This window comes from Pseudorasbora parva, chromosome 6, assembly GCF_024679245.1.
Source record: "Pseudorasbora parva isolate DD20220531a chromosome 6, ASM2467924v1, whole genome shotgun sequence".
Classification (NCBI taxonomy): Eukaryota; Metazoa; Chordata; class Actinopteri; order Cypriniformes; family Gobionidae; genus Pseudorasbora; species Pseudorasbora parva.
This window is the reverse complement of record NC_090177.1, coordinates 24773471-24790599: the sequence shown is the minus strand read 5'-3', so window position 1 is coordinate 24790599 and position 17129 is coordinate 24773471. Positions and strand designations below refer to the sequence as shown.

Genomic DNA, 17129 nt, shown 5'->3' with positions numbered 1-17129 from the left:
AACATATTTAAATGATATAACTCAACACTAACTTTTGCAGCCCTAAAATACAAACAAACCAAAATAGCTGGTCATATAGTAAATAATCATGAAAAAAATCAAAAGTACAAAAGGAAAATAAAAATTAATAGTATAAAGTATAATGAACCAAATAATAAATTGATACAAAATAGGAATAATAACAATAATCCTTGAACTTCTCACTATTTCTTAATGTGTTTGTTATAAATGTGGTGTTGTGGAATGTAGTCATGTCTGTTATTTTCTATAGGTGTCATTGGCAGGCAGTGAAAGGCGCGTTCTGCTGCAGAATCTGCAGCCTGACACTCGTTACAGTGTGCTGGTGACTGCTGAGTACCGCAGCAGAGAGGGCGGCAGTGCCTCAGCCCAGGGGAAAACCAGTGAGCCTCACACACACACACACACACACACACACACACACACACGCACCCACACACAGACATCAATATGGTTTCATTAGTATTACAATGTGTACTGAGCAAGTATTTATTTTACACTTCACACTGCACTGCCAGACAGTGTCTTGTACTTCATCTCCTATGTGTTTCTCTGAACAACCAGCCAGCCTGCGGGTGAGCAGCGTGAGTGTGGTGCGTTCCGACCACTCCAGTATATGTGTGTCCTGGAGGCCCGTACCAGCAGTCAGCGGTTATCGCATAGTCATCCAGGCCCTCAGAGGTACCAGCTCTGAAATGAACCATCATAAAGCATCATAAAATGTTTTTTGGAAAACAGAATTGAGTTTTGTGTCATTTATTTCTCTCTCTCTGTACATTTGTGTTCAGATAAACAAACTAAGGAGGAGATAGTAGATGCTGCTAGCAGCAGTCACTGTTTCTCTGAACTGCAAGGTGAAACGGTGTACCGCATCAGTGTGCACTCACGTCTGGGAACAGTAGAGGGCGCTGCTGTTACCATCCTTCACCCCACAGGTCAGAATCCTGTTTGACACATATTTCAGCCCCAAAAATAACTGACGTTGTGTTTTGCTCAATGGTAATAGCATGTCATTGTCTCATAAAGCAACCACTCCTGTGAGAATTCAGGTTCCTCCTCGTCTGCATCCCATACAAAGAGAAGGTAAGAGTTGAGGTCAATTTATATCTAACAAATATTTTCATGAATATTCAGTGCAAAGATTTTGGATAGAAACAATACATACCTTTTTATCTATTTATATCATATCAAACCAATTCATTCAAAACTAGTTTTCTTTGGTGAGTGGATCCATTTTTATTCATCAAGAGATGGAAACTTAATGAATGACCACTTTCTTTCTTTCTTTCTTTCTTTCTTTCTTTCTTTCTTTCTTTCTTTCTTTCTTTCTTTCTTTCTTTCTTTCTTTCTTTCTTTCTTTCTTTCTTTCTTTCTTTCTTTCTTTCTTTCTTTCTTTCTTTCTTTCTTTCTTTCTTTCTCAGTGTGTCCTGAGATGACAGTCAGAAATCATGTGATTAAAGGTATGGTGAATTTTATGTGTACCGTATATATTATCAGTTCATGCATTTCCTGAGAATCACATTCATGACCTTGACTTTTTATTCTCAGCAACCAAGATAATAACCTACTGCCTTTCTCAGATAGCAATATTATGCTAATGGCTCAACAGTAAGATTTTATCTATTTGCCCATTCAGGACAATATTTCAGGTGTAATATTTCAATAAATAAATAATATCTAATTATAATATAACTTTTTTAATTTAATAGATTCATATAATTTTAAAATTAATTAAATACATTTAATTTTTAATGTAATTTTTGCATTTAATATTTATTTCATATTAAAAAGTATTTAACAGTTCTTAAAATAATTATATATTCAGCTGAAAAATATAGTTATTTTGATTGTTTTTACAGGAAACTTCCTTATATTCATGAACTCTTGCATACTAACAGGTCATCCTTGTTGTTCAGCCCTGAACTGTATTAGAAAACTTTGTGTGTGTGTGTGTGCATGCATTTTTTTTAGGTTTCAACATGATGGAAGCATTCGGTCTAACTCAGAGAGCTCACTCTACAATTGAGGGTGTGGCAGCTGAACCTTTCATCTTCAGCACCTTGCCCAGTTACACCCTCTATAGAGACGTACAGCTGACCCAGAGCACAGGGTAAGAGAAACAAACACACACATGCACATATCATTAAACAGCTCAGTTACTCTCTCACCCTGCGTGTCTTTCTCAGCTTTATTCACCCGGCTGGATTTTCTCCAGAACACACCATCAGCATGGCCTTTAGGCTCTTGCAGGATTCCCCCAAGGAACCCTTCGCCCTCTGGCAGCTCACAGACAATGACTTCCAGCCCAAGATGGGGGTAGTGTTGGACCGTAAGCACCTTGACATTATGCAGATGTATTCAAGAATTGTTTGAATTCAAAAGCCAAGCTATTGAATTGTAAATCCCTAGTCAAATTCATTAGATCTCTTTTCTCTCCTCTGATATTTAGCTGAGAAGAAGCTTCTGCTGTATTTCAGTCTGGACTACAGAGGAGAGATACAGGAACTGACCTTTGACCAGCCACAAGTCCACTCGGTTTTCTACGGCAGTTTTCATAAGGTTTGTGCGAAAGTTACTAGTTACTGATGCTCAGTCAGACTAGAAGAACCTTTTAGTAAGGGAAGAAAACAGATACAACACTAAAGCTGCCACTTATTCTTTTTTTTATCTCTTTGCCTGATTTGATTGGCAGATCCATTTGTCAGTCAGTCAGGTGAGTGTATCACTGTCTGTAGACTGCCAGCGGGTTGGCGAGAGGCCCGCACGTCCCTTGGGAACTTTGCCTACTGATGGCTTTGAGATGCTGGGCAAACTAGTGAGGACACGTGGACCTCACAGCGGATCTGCAGCTGTGAGTCTCACTTCATGACCAGAAACATGCTTTTCAAATTCAATTATGATACACAAATATACTAACAGTACATACATATACTACCATCCAGAAGTTTGGGTCGGAAAGATTTTTAAAAAATGTTTTAAATGTTTTAAATGTCTCTTTTTGTCACCAAGGCTGCATTTATTTGATCAAATTGATTGCATCTTTGCTGAATAAAAGTATTAATTTATTTTTGAAACTAAATCTTGCTGACCCCAAACTTTGAACGGTAATATAAGGCCATATGTATTGTATTTTACTCTAGTTCCAGCTGCAGTCCTTTGAGATTGTGTGCAACACTACTTGGGCATCAGAAGACAGCTGCTGTGATCTGCCCTCACAGGTACACAATCAATCTAGGTAGAGTTGACATCTCAATATGGATGGCACTGACTTTATGTAGTGCAGGACACCTTAAAGTACCTTCTGTTTTCTCTGTTCTCTAGAGAGATGAGGAGAGCTGTCCAGCCCCTGCTTATGCTTGCACATGCACTACCGACGTCCCTGGAGCACCTGGAGACATCGGGCCACCTGTGAGACCACAAAGCTGCATTTTAAAACCGGCACAAACATTAGAAAGCTTGTGTGATCATTTTAATAGTTTGTTGCAATAATTAGTGTTATGATAATTATTAGTGTTGTGATATGCCTGTTTTCAGGGGAGACCTGGCACTCGTGGGGAGAAGGGGGAAAAGGGAGAAGTGGGCCAAAAGGTAGGGCAACTCGCATACAGACCTCAGTATGACTCATCTATGTGTTTTTGACCCATTCCTTCATCTCGCCAGGGTGAGGTGGGCCCACCTGGTAAACCGGGCCCTGAAGGTGGCTTTGGCACACTTGGAACTGCTGGTCCACGGGGAATAGCTGTAATGGGCAAAGCGGTACGTCCACCCTTGTTATACAAAGAAGATCTATTGCATATGAGCATTTTGAATGAGCATTTCTCTCTTGACTGTAAAAGGGTCCACCAGGAGCAAGAGGGGAAAAAGGAGATATCGGGAGACCTGGGAGTCAGGTGAGCTTTTAGGCCACAGTTGGTCATATTAGTAGTGTTTTTCATGCTATCTAATTTCAGGTATACACTCTCCTAAAGGATTTTTAGGAACACCTGTTCAATTTTTCATTAATGTAATTATATAATAAACCAATCACATAGCAGTTGTTTCAATGCATTTAGGGGTGTGGTCCTGGTCAAGACAATCTCCTGAACTCCAAATTGAATGCCAGAATGGGAAAGAAAGGTGATTTAAGCAATTTTGACCGTGGCATGGTTGTTGGTGCCTGACGGTCATGTTTGAGTATTTCACAATCTGCTCAGTTACTGGGATTTTCACACACAACCATTTCTAGGGTTTACAAAGAATAGTGTGAAAAGGGAAAAACATCCAGTATGCAGCAGTCCTGTGGGCGAAAATGCCTTGTTGATGCTAGAGAATAACCACTCGTTACAACCGAGGTATGCAGCAAAGCATTTGTGAAGCCACAATACGCACAACCTTGAGGCGGATGGGCTACAACAGCAGAATATCCCACCGGGTACCACTCATCTCCACTACAAATAGGAAAAAGAGGCTACAATTTGCACAAGCTCACCAAAATTGGACAGTTGAAGACTGGAAAAATGTTGCCTGGTCTGATGAGTCTCGATTTCTGTTGAGACATTCAGATGGTAGAGTCAGAATTTGGCATAAACAGAATGAGAGCATGGCTCCATCATGCCTTGTTACCACTGTGCAGGCTGGTGGTGGTGGTGTAATGGTGTGGGGGATGTTTTCCTAGCACACTTTAGTGCCAACTGAGCCACAGACTACCTGAGCATTGTTTCTGACCATGTCCATCCCTTTATGACCACGATGTACCCATCCTCTGATGGCTACTTCCAGCAGGGTAAGGCACCATGTCACAAAGCTTGAATCATTTCAAATTGTTTTCTTGAACATGACAATGAGTTCACTGTACTAAAATGGCCCCCACAGTCACCAGATCTCAACCCAATGTGGTGGCATGTGGTGGAACAGGAGCTTGGTGCCCTGGATGTGCATCCCACAAATCTCCATCAACTGGAAGATGCTATTCTATCAATATGGGTCAACATTTGTAAAGAACACTTTCAGCACCTTGTTGAATCAATGCCACGTAGAATTAAGGCAGTTCTGAAGGCGAAAGAGGCTCAAACACAGTATTAGTATGGTGTACCTAATAATTCTTTAGGTGAGTGTATCTCATTTTTTCTTCACATTTTTTTCCTGCAGGGTTTACCAGGGCCTCCTGGTCCAAAAGGTGGAGAAGGCAACACTGGTCCTAAGGCAAGTCTCTATGTGGTTCAAAGCTCTAATTGTCCTATGTGCATGTGATACATTCAGCCTGTCATTCATCTTTCTGCATATAAATTTTCCACAGGGCACCAGAGGAGTGGAGGGTAACATTGGCAGCCCAGGAATCACAGGACCAAGAGTAAGACAGCCTTACCTATATGCATTCAAGGAGTTTCTAATGCATGCTTTCATTTCACTCTTATTTACATCTGTTTACTGTCACTTTATAGGGTTTCCAGGGTATCCCTGGTCATCCAGGGCCAGTGGGCGAGAGAGGACCACTAGGTCCTGTAGGGCCCACCGTGAGTAAAAGTTTACTTAAAAGATTACTCTTTATGTCCTTTATCCACATATTCTAGCCAAGCTAGAACTCCAGAAAAATAATTATACAAAATGGTTAGTATTAAGTAGATGTTCAAGATCGGGGTGTTTAATACTAAAAGAAATTTCTTTCACAGGGTCTTCCTGGAAGTAAGGGTGAGAGAGGAGAAAAGGTAGGTTACAAAATTATATGTTTGCTATTTGTAAACCTTGAAACAGCTAATTTTATTTTAATAATTCTTCTGTTTATTAGGGCGAGCCACAGTCTCTTGCCATGATCTTTCAGCTTGTTACCCAGGCCTGTGAAAAGCTTGTGCACAGTATGTAGTACACTGTCTACATACTTTTTAATTTGATCGCAGAATTTAAAAGCAGCTTCCATTATGATTTGATAATTAATTGTGTTCTAGACGAAGTGCTGAAGTTGGATGCTTTTCTAAATGAGATGAATCGGAAGCCAGTGCCCATCCAGGAACCAGTAGCGCCACCAGGAGAGCCTGGTATACCAGGGGGAAGAGGGGCACCTGGACCCCGAGGCCCTCAGGGTCGACAAGGAAGCAGAGGGGTGTCTGGGAAACCGGGGTATCCTGGTGAGCAGGGTAAGCAACAACACTTTCTTTTTCAGGCAAACTACATCTGATGGTTGCCAGAAGTCACATTTTGAATTTACATTCTGAGTTATGCAAGTAATTCTTTGATTAACTTCTAGGACGCAGAGGTATGCCAGGTGAGAAGGGGTCTCCAGGAGCAAATATGCTGGGACCTGAGGGAATAAAGGGTTTTGCAGGTATTGAAATATATTTGTGTAACATACAGATGTGTTTGTAAAATTGATTAATGGGGTTTTCATATTTTTTTCATCATATTTAGGTGTTCTGTACCAAAAGTGTCAAAAACTTTGAAAAAACATTTATTTTATAAATCAGTTTTTGTCTTGTTTTCCATTAAAACGTCTTTAAAGGGGTCATATAATGGTACATGCACTTTTACAAGTTGATTATACAGGAATGTGTGTTGGTAGTGACTGTACACAACCATCCTATAATGATAAAAATCCATCAAGTGGTTTTTTTTTATTACTTTTTTTAAAACTTTTGTTTTCACCTGTCTGAAATCAAGCCGTTCGATGTGACATCACACAATCAGACACCCCTCCCACGACTGTTGATTGACAGCAGCGTTTCAGCTCAGACCCGCCCTGAGCGAGCGCAAGCTGTCCGCCATTGTGGATATGCTGGAGCAGAATGGCGTCTAAGCGATTGTGGTGTTCTGTTCTTGGGTGAAATAATGAACACAGCAGTCATTTTGATTTTGATATATCCGATATATAGAATTTATACGGTTTAACTTGCACAGATGTGTCCTGAGAGACTTGCGTTGTCAAACATTCTCCTGTTGTCTAAGCAAAGCTTCACACTCAAAGCCCCCACAGAACAGAGGGACGGGGTGAGCAAAGCTCATTAGCCTAAAATGCACATGCACAGGAATGGCTTGCTGAAAACAGAGCTGTTTTTCACCAGGTTAAATGAGGGCTTTCTTAGAAAACTAAATAGAATTTTTAATTAAAGTATATTACAAAGTTTTAATTTAGGCACTAAATAGTCATATTAACTTGTACAAAAATTGCATGATATGACCCCTTTAAAACCATATAAATTTACCTGAGAGGCGCAATTGTTTAAGATCGTAAGACTTACACTACCATTCGGTCTGTAAGATTTCCACATTGATTTGTGATCAATCATTGTCAGGATTCTGTGGTGAATTTTACCAAGTCTAAACTTTTAAAATGATAAGTGTCTTGATTTTTTAAAATTATATAATTGCCCCCTCACCCTTATTTTAAGCAGACATCTTATAAAATTGTTGTGAAGTTCTTAATAAAAATTAAATAAAAAATCAAGACTTTTTCAGAAAATTGGTCTTGTATTTAAAATTTTACATAGGCTACTTTTGTTTCTTCACAAACCAAAATAAAGTATTTTGTAATGGTTTGTTATTTGTTTCTACTTCACCAGGACCTCCAGGTGAAACTAAAACAGGGGAACCAGGTCCCAAAGGTGAGGATGGAAAAGCAGGACTTTCAGGTATTCCAGGAGCTTCAGGTCAGCGAGGTGAAATCGGACCCCCTGGTGTATGTGACAGCAGTGGATGTTATCAAGGACCGCCAGCTGCAGGTAAAGAAATTAGTCATTGTGACCACCATGAAAAACAGACCTGTGGGTAAAATGACTTTGTCTGTTTTTATCTTTTTTTTCCAGATGAACCATACCTCGGATACCAGCCTTGAGTTACTGTTTTACTTAAGCACTTCCAGAATCCTCTCTCCCCGTACAAAGACATTCCGTGACCCAACGGAAAAAGAGATTCTGCCCGGCGTTGACTTTGAATGAGCCTGTTGATGGACTCTTTTGATTTTATGTTCTCAAAGTGGTAGTTGATCTCAGCTCAATTCCCCCATTCTGAGATTACCAAAGCACTGATCATCCTTGACCCTGTTTGTGTGTTACCCAGTATTCATCCTGATCTGGGTAACAGAACAGATCTGGTGCAGAACTGTTTGTGCACCACAGAGGAACTCACAACACACTCAGACTCTATTTTACAGAGACAGACATTATGCTATCCAGATGAGGAAGTGTGTAACTGAACAATATCCGCACTAAGAATGTTTCTGCTATTTTACTTTATGTATTTTATTTTATTTAATGCACTACATGTGTTTTAAATGTATAGTTGAAGGCATATTACTCTCAATATTTTCCATTCCAGTTTATTGATCTCTTTCTGGTTTTTGTTTTTTAATATGAAATAAGAAATATTTTGCAAGAGCAATACATGTGCTAATATGAAATACACTGTGATATTATATTAATTGTCTTTTCACATATGCAGAAGTGCTGTCAATAGTATTTTATAGGATTATACTAAGTGAACAGGTGTTTTGTTTTTGTTAATTATGTAAATCTGTATGAAATGAAACTGTTAAAGATCAAACATGTTGACTTAGATCCGTCATGCTGTCAATGAAAGTTACTGCTCGCGTTTACTTTGGTTCCAGACAAAATCAGATGTATCACTGCTGTTTAGAAAATACCATTTTCACAAGTATAATTTCAGTATAGTGAAATCATTCATAACGTGAGATCATTTTCATGGCATGGCAAGCATTTTTGATGTAATAGTTTCAAATGACTTGCTGAACGTTCAAATCAACACAGGGCAAAATCTGAATATTTTAGGAGGAAAGCCTTTTCTCTCTTATGAGATTTTTTTTCATTATTATTATTATTTTTTTTTACTGTGTGTGCCAAGTAAATGGTTAATTACTTTCTAATGTTGTATTTTAATTCGTATTTGTAACATTTTGCTTACAAATGAACTTCGTACAGTGTTGATTTATTAAAGAACTCTCAAGGATTCATCCTAATGAAGTGTAACATACAACTTTAATGTCGCTGTTACCAAAAAAAGCGTTAAACCTTTATGCCTCAATGAATTATAGTATAACACATTACATGGTCGATGTTTTTTTATTCACATTTCTTGATTTGGTAAAATATTACGAGTTATTTGCTCCGGAACCAAAGGATAGAGCTAGCGATTTCCACGGACAACGTATCACATGTAAACATCCGGTGTTTATTTTGTCGGAGACGCCAACATGGCGAACCGGAGAGGCAATTCGAAGCCCCGGGAGCAATCTGACAAATATTCTGTTTTGCTGCCCACCTATAACGAGCGAGAAAACCTCCCATTGATTGTGTGGTTGCTGGTGAAGTACTTCGGCGAGAGGTAATTGTTTTGTTGTAATGGACAAGAACCGAAAACCAGTTGTCCGATTGTAGTCCTAATGATGAGCTGTCACTGACATCACCATATCCACCTACTAGAGTCGCTAAGAAAAATGTCATTTGTTTTAAAATGCCATTCTTATTCAACTGACAATGTTTTGATGCAGTGGCTTCAACTACGAGATCATAGTCATTGATGATGGTAGTCCGGACGGAACACTGCAGATCGCCGAACAGTTGCAGAAGATTTACGGCGCCGACAAGATTGTGAGTTGTGCATAATAATACAATCCATGGCTGACGGTGACAGCTCATCGAATGCTGAAAAAAAATAATGAAAACGTGGCATATCTCTTCTTTTTAGCTTCTCAGACCGCGAGCACAAAAACTGGGATTAGGTAAATTGGCTCATATTTCTTAATTCTTCTTTTAAAGCTACATACCGTGCCTTACGTTAGTGTCATTTCAGGAACGGCTTACATCCACGGCATTAAACATGCGTCAGGAAACTTCGTAATCATTATGGATGCAGATCTCTCACATCATGTAAGTAACTTTATTCCTCGATTATATACTATTTTATACCTCCTTGTATTTATGATTCCTACGGCCATTGAAAAGCTGGACATTTGCAAATATTTGTATTTTTCAGGTCTGGAAAAGTCACGGATTTATGTCATGAAAAGTTCTATAATGTCTTGAATATTTTTCTAGCTATGCTTATTGGTGAAATATTTTTCTTGGATATAGTAAAAGCCTGATTGAGAGTGAGTTATATTTATTGAATTTTGAATCTTTACAATTAATCTAAGGAAACCCATTTCTGCCACATAACATACATGCTTTGGTAAATCATAATTATGAAATAAAAGTATTTATTTATGAGATAATGAGATTTATGTAATAATTATGAGATAAATTCATAGTAAGGACAATTTTACAAGATTTGTTTTTGTGCCAATTATGACGGCTAATCAAAGGAGTTCACAAAATGAGTCTGAATGACCCAATCTGTTTGAATGTTAGTTATTTTTAAGAACCACAGAACCAAATGATTTGTCAAAGTTTTGGATTGCTTGCTTCAAGCAGGTTTACTCACATTTTCAGAAATGTAAATAAATAATTTGTTGCTGCTTCACTGAGTGAAAACTTTGGGAGCGTGTGTGTACAATAAGTGATTTTTTTTATTCTCCCTCACAGCCAAAGTTTATCCCACAGTTCATTGAGTAAGTAATTTCCTTTCTTTTATCTAATGGTTCTGCTGTTAAGACTTTTTATCTGCTCGTAGTTTAGCTGTAATATCATTTTCACATGTACATATAGCAATCACTTACATGGATTTGTTATGTGTTCAGAAAACAGAAAGAGGGTGGATTTGACCTGGTGTCTGGCACAAGGTACAGAGGAGACGGTGGTGTGTATGGATGGGATCTGCGCCGGAAACTCATCAGGTATTTAGCGGAAAAACTTCAGCTGACTAAGGGAATATATTCTATATTAGAAATTTCTCATAATTTTGAAACTCTATCTATATAGTTTATTACTGCCACATATTCTGCCACACATTGTTTGTGTTTAATTGATTTGATGGAACTAGATTGCTTTGTTGTAATGATTTATTTTTAGTCGTGGGGCAAACTTTATCACTCAAGTGCTGCTCAGACCAGGAGCATCTGATCTCACAGGGAGTTTTAGGTAAGTGCATGTCAATATATAAATTACTGTTTTTAAATATATATATATATATATATAACATTATTGTATTACTACCTCCTATCATGTGTTTCAGGCTTTATAAGAAAGAGGTTCTTGAAAAACTTGTAGAGCAGTGTGTGTCGAAAGGCTATGTGTTCCAGATGGAGATGATTGTCCGTGCGAGACAACTGGGCTATACAGTAGGGGAGGTCAGCACACATCTCTCGTTTACATTGCCTATAAATGTTGTTGTTATTAAGGGCACAATATGTACGATTTTTCTAATATTGATATTCTAATATTGATCTAGATTACTGCAGTGTGCAACAAGTGACTCATACCAACCACAGAGTAACGCTATAACTTTTATCACACTAATATTTTTAGTATGATTAAAAACAGCGCTGTTATCCCACAATTTTAATTTGTCAGATAAAATTACCTGTATAAGTAGTAATTCAGCACTTGCAGCTATTTCATCAGAATGAATAAAATAATGTTCATTTAAGTAATTCAGCGTAACTGTAAAACAGTTCAGGCAAGGAGGAGGCAGACATTAATCTTTAATTTTACCTTTAAAAAAGGAGTAGCAGCAGCCGACTGTGGCATATAAGCATAATAACAACAGAAACTTCAAATGTCCTTGCTTCATACCACAGTAAAAATTAATAAAATCAATTAATTAGCTCATCCATGAAAATTATTTTTGTCAGATTGTTTTCCATCAGCTGTGGAGGTGAAGACGACAACTCCCATGATTCCAAGCTTATTCACAGCATCATCTACGCCTTTGTTTTGAATAAGCAACCTCTAGCGGCAAAAATTACATCTTGTGCCTTTAAAACAAATTTATTTTTTTATCTACTGCATTTACATAATAATAAGACTGTTTGCTGAGTGCTTATACTTTCAAGGGAAGTTTTTTCATCTATTTCAAAGTAGCAGTGTTATGGGTCTCTGAAAGTGGTCTTGTCTGTCTGTTACACAGGTTCCCATTTCATTTGTGGATCGTGTTTATGGGGAATCCAAATTAGGTGGAAATGAAATTGTCTCATTCCTGAAAGGATTGGTCACTCTTTTTGCTACTACATGACCTTTGACCTCATTTGGTTGTATAGTGAATGATCAGCCCTTATCATCATTGTAACGGAGGTAGAATTCATGCTTTGCTAATAATAAGCTCATTATGATGAGTTATGTCGCATATCAGGCTACAGTAGCTTTTGGATTGCTTGGATTTGCCACCTTCCATTTTCACTTAGTTTGGTTAACTATTACACTGTATTCTGAAATGTACATTAAAATGTAAAAACAAAACTACATTTTAATAAAAAGGACCAAAGTGACAAAGCTGGCTTTCTTTTGAAAAAGTGCTTAGACTTATTTTATATTAAATTAATTTTCTAGACTATATTCTTATTGGCATTGATGGTTCCACAAAGAATTTTTAACTCTTTTCTTGCCATTGACAAGTTCTCGTTTTTAATGAGAAAGCGGTTTACTGCCAAAGACACACTTTCTGTGTTTCCACTGTTATATGTTAGGGGGTGCTATTAGACATCTTCTGAAAGTAATGAATCTCCTGAAAAAAACCTAGGTGAAGACAGAACAGAAACAAGCGATAGCATATGTTATCATATGTATATGAAATAACCCGATCATCAACATGAACTCTTTCTCTGCCGGAATTTTGTGTTTTCACTGTTAGACGCTAGGGGGTGCTACAACGCATCTCATGAATGAGTACAGAATCTCGTGATCCAGTGTTTCCCAACCTTTTTTCAGTCATGGCTCCCTTTGAAAATGTTTTTTTAAAAATTTGCCCCCTTTGCATACGTTTCGCTTAGGGGGGGTAACGGTACAGATTGCTCATGGTTCGTTTGAATCACGGTTTCAGTACGGTTTGGTATTTGCTATGTTCAGGGAAAAAAGGACTACTGTCAAATAAAAATAAAGAAAATAAGAACAAATAACTTAAATACAAGCAGCAGCACAAATAAATACTATTGAGCAAATATTCTAATACAATAATGCTTTTCAGGTTTTTCAGGTAGGTCTAACATTAGATCTTTAGGCACATAAATTGAATAAAGTAATCAAATGTAAAATAACTGCATAATTAACTGTTTAAATTAAAGTTTAATCCTTATTAAACTTACAAAAGATATTCAATCGAGCTGTGAGTGATCTTTTGTTTGACATTAAACAGACAGCATTAAAGGGGGGGTGAAACACTCAGTTTCAGTCAATCTCATGTCAATCTTGAGTACCTATAGAGTAGTATTGCATCCTTCACATCTCCGAAAAGTCTTTAGTTTTATTATATTTATAAAAGAAATATAGGCTGTACCGAGTCTTTCCGGAAAAAACAGAGCTGCTTGGAGGCGTATCGTGTGGGCGGAGCTAAAGAATCAGGAGCGCGGAGCTACTGCACGAGAGCTTCTGAAAGCTGACATCGTCAAGCGTGGAAAAAAAACGTTACTCTAATAAACCATAGCTATCAATCAGATTCAACTAATACATATATGAGCAGATCCGGAGGCTGAAATAAACTGAACAGGAGAAACAGCAGCAGCAGGACGTCCGTCTCTGTGGTATGTACTGTATTTAGTGGCCTGTCAATATTTGCGTTTGTTTACTCGTAGTATATGAGGACATGATTTGGTTTATGGACTATTGTATGCGACTAAACCTTAGCAGTAGCAAGCAAAATGGTTTTGCACGTCAGATAGTGTATAAAAAAACAATGGAGTAACGTTAGCACATTTGAATGAAGAAGTACGCTTTGTGAGAACGTCCCCTAGCCTAGGTTTATGTTTGGGTGGTTTTACAATAAACAAACTGACATATTAGTCAGCTAAACAAATGTATTTAAACACACAGCATACATCGCATGCTCCATTGATAAATTAACTATACAGGATCGTGTCGTTTACTGATGTTTACTTGCGCGACGATAGCCAACAACATAAGTTAGACATTTGAAGCAGTTTTACTCACCTCCTGCTTCCAAAGCACGACCGTGAACCTTTATCGTTGGGACCGCTCTGTCAAAAACACATTCTTGTTGATTTTGTGAAGTCCTGTGACAGCAATGACCGTGGAGATCCACTATTGCGACACGACTGAAGCGTGATGTTGTGACGCTTCTCGTCATTTCTGCGTTCAAATCGGTTCGAATGCAGCGCTGCCTTCCTGGAATGCTATGCGGGTGCATTAAAGTCATTTGACGTCACCCATAGGAATAAAGTGGAGCACGGCGTGACAGAAGTGTTGCAGGGACGAGTGGTGCTGCGTTCCACTCCACTTTGACATGCACTTGCAAACTACCCTAAGCACTTCCCCTTGGAGGAATCCCCACCGCCATTTTGAAGTGTGTTCCACTTCGTGAAGTGGACAAGGGAAGTTTAAATGGACAGACCCTTGCTCCCTCGATTTTGACCGAGTGAGCCACTTTGTCCATGTTTAGGATGGGAAACCAAGTCTTTAACAGTGTAAAAAGCTCAGTTTGCATGAAACAGCATTTACCCCCCCCCCCCCCCCCCCCCCAAAAGGCTACTGCCCCTTTAAAACTTAATGTACAGCTAGGCCTATGCTTTGTCTTTCTCGATTGTATAAAGTTCTCTTAAAGGGATAGTTCACTTTAACATGAAAATTTTGTCATCCTTTACTCGCCCTCAAGTTGTTTCAAACATGTATGAATTTCTTTCTTCAGCTGAACACAAGGGATGATATTTTGAAGAATGTCAGTAACCAAACAGTTAACTGGAACCATTGACTTCCATAGTATTTTTTTTCCTACTATGGAAGTCAATGGTTCCAGTTAACTGTTTGTTTTTTGGTCATTTTAAAGTGAACTATCCCTTTAAGGCATACCAGACTATGTCTGCTTGAATACTCTTCAATATGGACATGTTAACATACTTTTTGTGTGAGTTTGCCCGTTTAAGCGCAAGACTTGAAAGAGAACTCCATATTTGCGCGCTTTTGGATGAGCGCACATGAGCGTGTGACTTCTGGCACTACACGTCACCAGTATTCATATTCGAAGATACGGCAGCACTTGCATGCATTGAACAAAGTTTACTAATAGAGACTGTTTTGTCCACGTTTTTCTTTTTTTTTTATTATCACTGTTGTAATGTAAAGATGCGTCATCAGATGTGAGATGAACTGCGGAGAAAGTGCCTGCCACGGCACCCCTGCTCTCGTCAGACGGCACCCCAGTTACTTGGGAAACACAAGGAGATGCAAAAAAACAAGTGATCGCATGTAAGCAGATACATGTAATGTGATCATCAACATCAAATAAATCAAAACTGCCTAATGTTAATGAATGAAATATCGGCCGAAAACGAGCTCATCGCTCCAAATCTGCTCTAGATGTAGTCTTTGACAAAAATGTGATTTTTCTCAGATTTTTTTTTCAAAATGTTGCTTTTTTTTTTTTAAACGAAACTTACCCACATTCAAGTGTTGATAAAAAAGGAATGCATGCAGTTAGAATACTTTTTTTTGTTGTATGTTGTTTAAAACAAGCAGGGGGTCTATTATTTCTTTGATACATTGCATTCAGATATTCATACAACAAAATATTCTATTGGTCATTAATATATCGTTTTTTTGTGTTTTGTTTAAAAGCAGAGGATCTGTTCTTTCTTTGGGTGTATTACATGTTCATATATTCATACAATAAAATATTCTGGGGGCCATGACATTTTTGTGAAAATAGTCAAAAACACTGGGGACATCCAATAATACAAAAAAAGAACACTGGCGGAGAAAGAGTTAACCTCTATAAAAACCTTTGCATTAAAGGAAAATTTTCTATAGATTATTAAAACAGGGCTCCAGACGGTGACTACATGGTATGTTTACACGACAATAAAGTACTAAAAACAGACGAGCAAGTTGTCAAAATCATCCTCTTTCATACGGATCTGCGAAAATTACTAAAATGATGCTGCCAGGCCATTAGTTGGCAATGTCGTGAACATGTAATACGCATGCTCATGACGTCACCATTTTCACAAATTCACATTTTTGTTGTTTAAATGCAGACGGTAAAGGCATAATTTTCAAAACCTTGCACTTTTTCAGGACCCCAAAATGTCAGTCATGTAAATGAATGCCCAAAACGCATACATTTTCGGTTGAAAATAGTGTCATGTTGCACTGGAAAGAGCTGCCTTTTCTGTTGCTTATGAGAAACATGAAAGGGCAAACAAAAAGAAAATAATTTGAGCTGTTTATAAGCTCTGCCTCAGAACCATAATAGAAAACGCAACGTGAACTCGGAACAGCCACTTGACTAGTGGCTGGTCTTTGTGTGCAATTCTACAAACCTGGAAAAAATTTCGAACATGTATAAGCAGGCTTTTTTAGAAAGCAAAAAGTAAAAGATAAAAAAGAATAAATGAATTATGAATAATTTACTGCCATTTTGAGAATAACGTAATCAATAAAAAAAAGTATCTAGTCTGATTATGAATATTTTAAATGTAATATAATCCTTGTACTTGATTTTTGGAATCTGATTACATAATCCAGATTAAATGTACTACTCAGCACTGATGATTACTGTAACTGTATAACTGTAACTTCTGGGTCAGATTTCCTAAACAGGGCAAATTAGTGTTGAGTCCAATTCTATAAAAGCATCGATAGAAGTGAAAGGTCTGTGTGAACTAACAACACGCAAATTAAAGAACACAGATGCAGCCTGTGTGTGATTCATTGAAATACTCTCCTTTGTCCGACTTGCATCTGAAAGGGAAAGTCCTACAAATGCATATGCAATAAGTTAAGATGCAAAAAATAACCCTGTCCTGTTCGGCGCTAATTTTTCACTGCGTGTAGCCTATTTAGTAAATCCTGACAGTAGGTTTTAAAGTAAAAAGAGGGTTTGTGCTGGTGCAAGTCATTAGTAAATCTGGCCCTTAGTGTTTTTACAGTATTCATTTCAGGGTTTGTAAGGGAGAATTTACAGTACTCCTATTAAAAAAAATTAGTCTGGAGCCCTGTAAAATGTTCTTCACACTAAGAAAAAAATGAGGTTATTTTAGGAACAGTTCACTAAATATTCTTTGGTAAACCCAAAATACTGGCCCT

The 17129-nt window shown here is 37.9% G+C and overlaps 2 protein-coding genes across 3 annotated transcripts in view; both read left to right on the top strand.

The window, feature by feature from the left end:
• LOC137078741 (collagen alpha-1(XX) chain) overlaps positions 1-8858 on the top strand; it is a 30397-nt gene extending 21539 nt beyond the window's left edge. For both annotated transcript variants that reach the window (XM_067446385.1, XM_067446384.1), the window contains exons 21-43: positions 272-401; positions 583-699; positions 807-953; positions 1045-1101; positions 1440-1478; positions 1990-2128; positions 2205-2347; positions 2468-2577; positions 2711-2869; positions 3159-3236; positions 3340-3426; positions 3553-3606; positions 3679-3774; positions 3855-3908; positions 5146-5199; positions 5294-5347; positions 5439-5510; positions 5667-5702; positions 5783-5849; positions 5940-6128; positions 6239-6316; positions 7548-7706; positions 7791-8858. In XM_067446385.1, the coding sequence (XP_067302486.1) occupies positions 272-401; positions 583-699; positions 807-953; positions 1045-1101; positions 1440-1478; positions 1990-2128; positions 2205-2347; positions 2468-2577; positions 2711-2869; positions 3159-3236; positions 3340-3426; positions 3553-3606; positions 3679-3774; positions 3855-3908; positions 5146-5199; positions 5294-5347; positions 5439-5510; positions 5667-5702; positions 5783-5849; positions 5940-6128; positions 6239-6316; positions 7548-7706; positions 7791-7819 (2148 nt within the window). In that variant the 3' untranslated portion in view covers positions 7820-8858. The remainder of the gene's footprint in view (positions 1-271; positions 402-582; positions 700-806; positions 954-1044; positions 1102-1439; positions 1479-1989; positions 2129-2204; positions 2348-2467; positions 2578-2710; positions 2870-3158; positions 3237-3339; positions 3427-3552; positions 3607-3678; positions 3775-3854; positions 3909-5145; positions 5200-5293; positions 5348-5438; positions 5511-5666; positions 5703-5782; positions 5850-5939; positions 6129-6238; positions 6317-7547; positions 7707-7790) is intronic.
• Positions 8859-9142: 284 nt separating this feature from the next.
• Positions 9143-12368, top strand: dpm1 (dolichyl-phosphate mannosyltransferase subunit 1, catalytic). The gene is made up of 9 exons (XM_067447286.1): positions 9143-9324; positions 9491-9590; positions 9688-9721; positions 9793-9869; positions 10524-10549; positions 10679-10774; positions 10950-11018; positions 11113-11227; positions 12007-12368. Exons 1-9 carry the CDS (start codon positions 9194-9196, stop codon positions 12109-12111), a joined length of 753 nt encoding a protein of 250 aa, XP_067303387.1. The 5' UTR covers positions 9143-9193; the 3' UTR covers positions 12112-12368.
• Positions 12369-17129: the final 4761 nt, after the last annotated feature.

What these genes read in the sequence shown, in the direction of transcription:
- dpm1 (XM_067447286.1), top strand. Translation starts at nt 9,194, where the DNA reads ATGGCGAACCGGAGAGGCAATTCGAAGCCCCGGGAGCAATCTGACAAA. An exon ending in TTTATCCCACAGTTCATTGA is followed by an intron (nt 10,550 to 10,678) that starts GTAAGTAATTTC and finishes TTATGTGTTCAG; the next exon opens with AAAACAGAAAGAGGGTGGAT. An exon ending in GATCTCACAGGGAGTTTTAG is followed by an intron (nt 11,019 to 11,112) that starts GTAAGTGCATGT and finishes CATGTGTTTCAG; the next exon opens with GCTTTATAAGAAAGAGGTTC.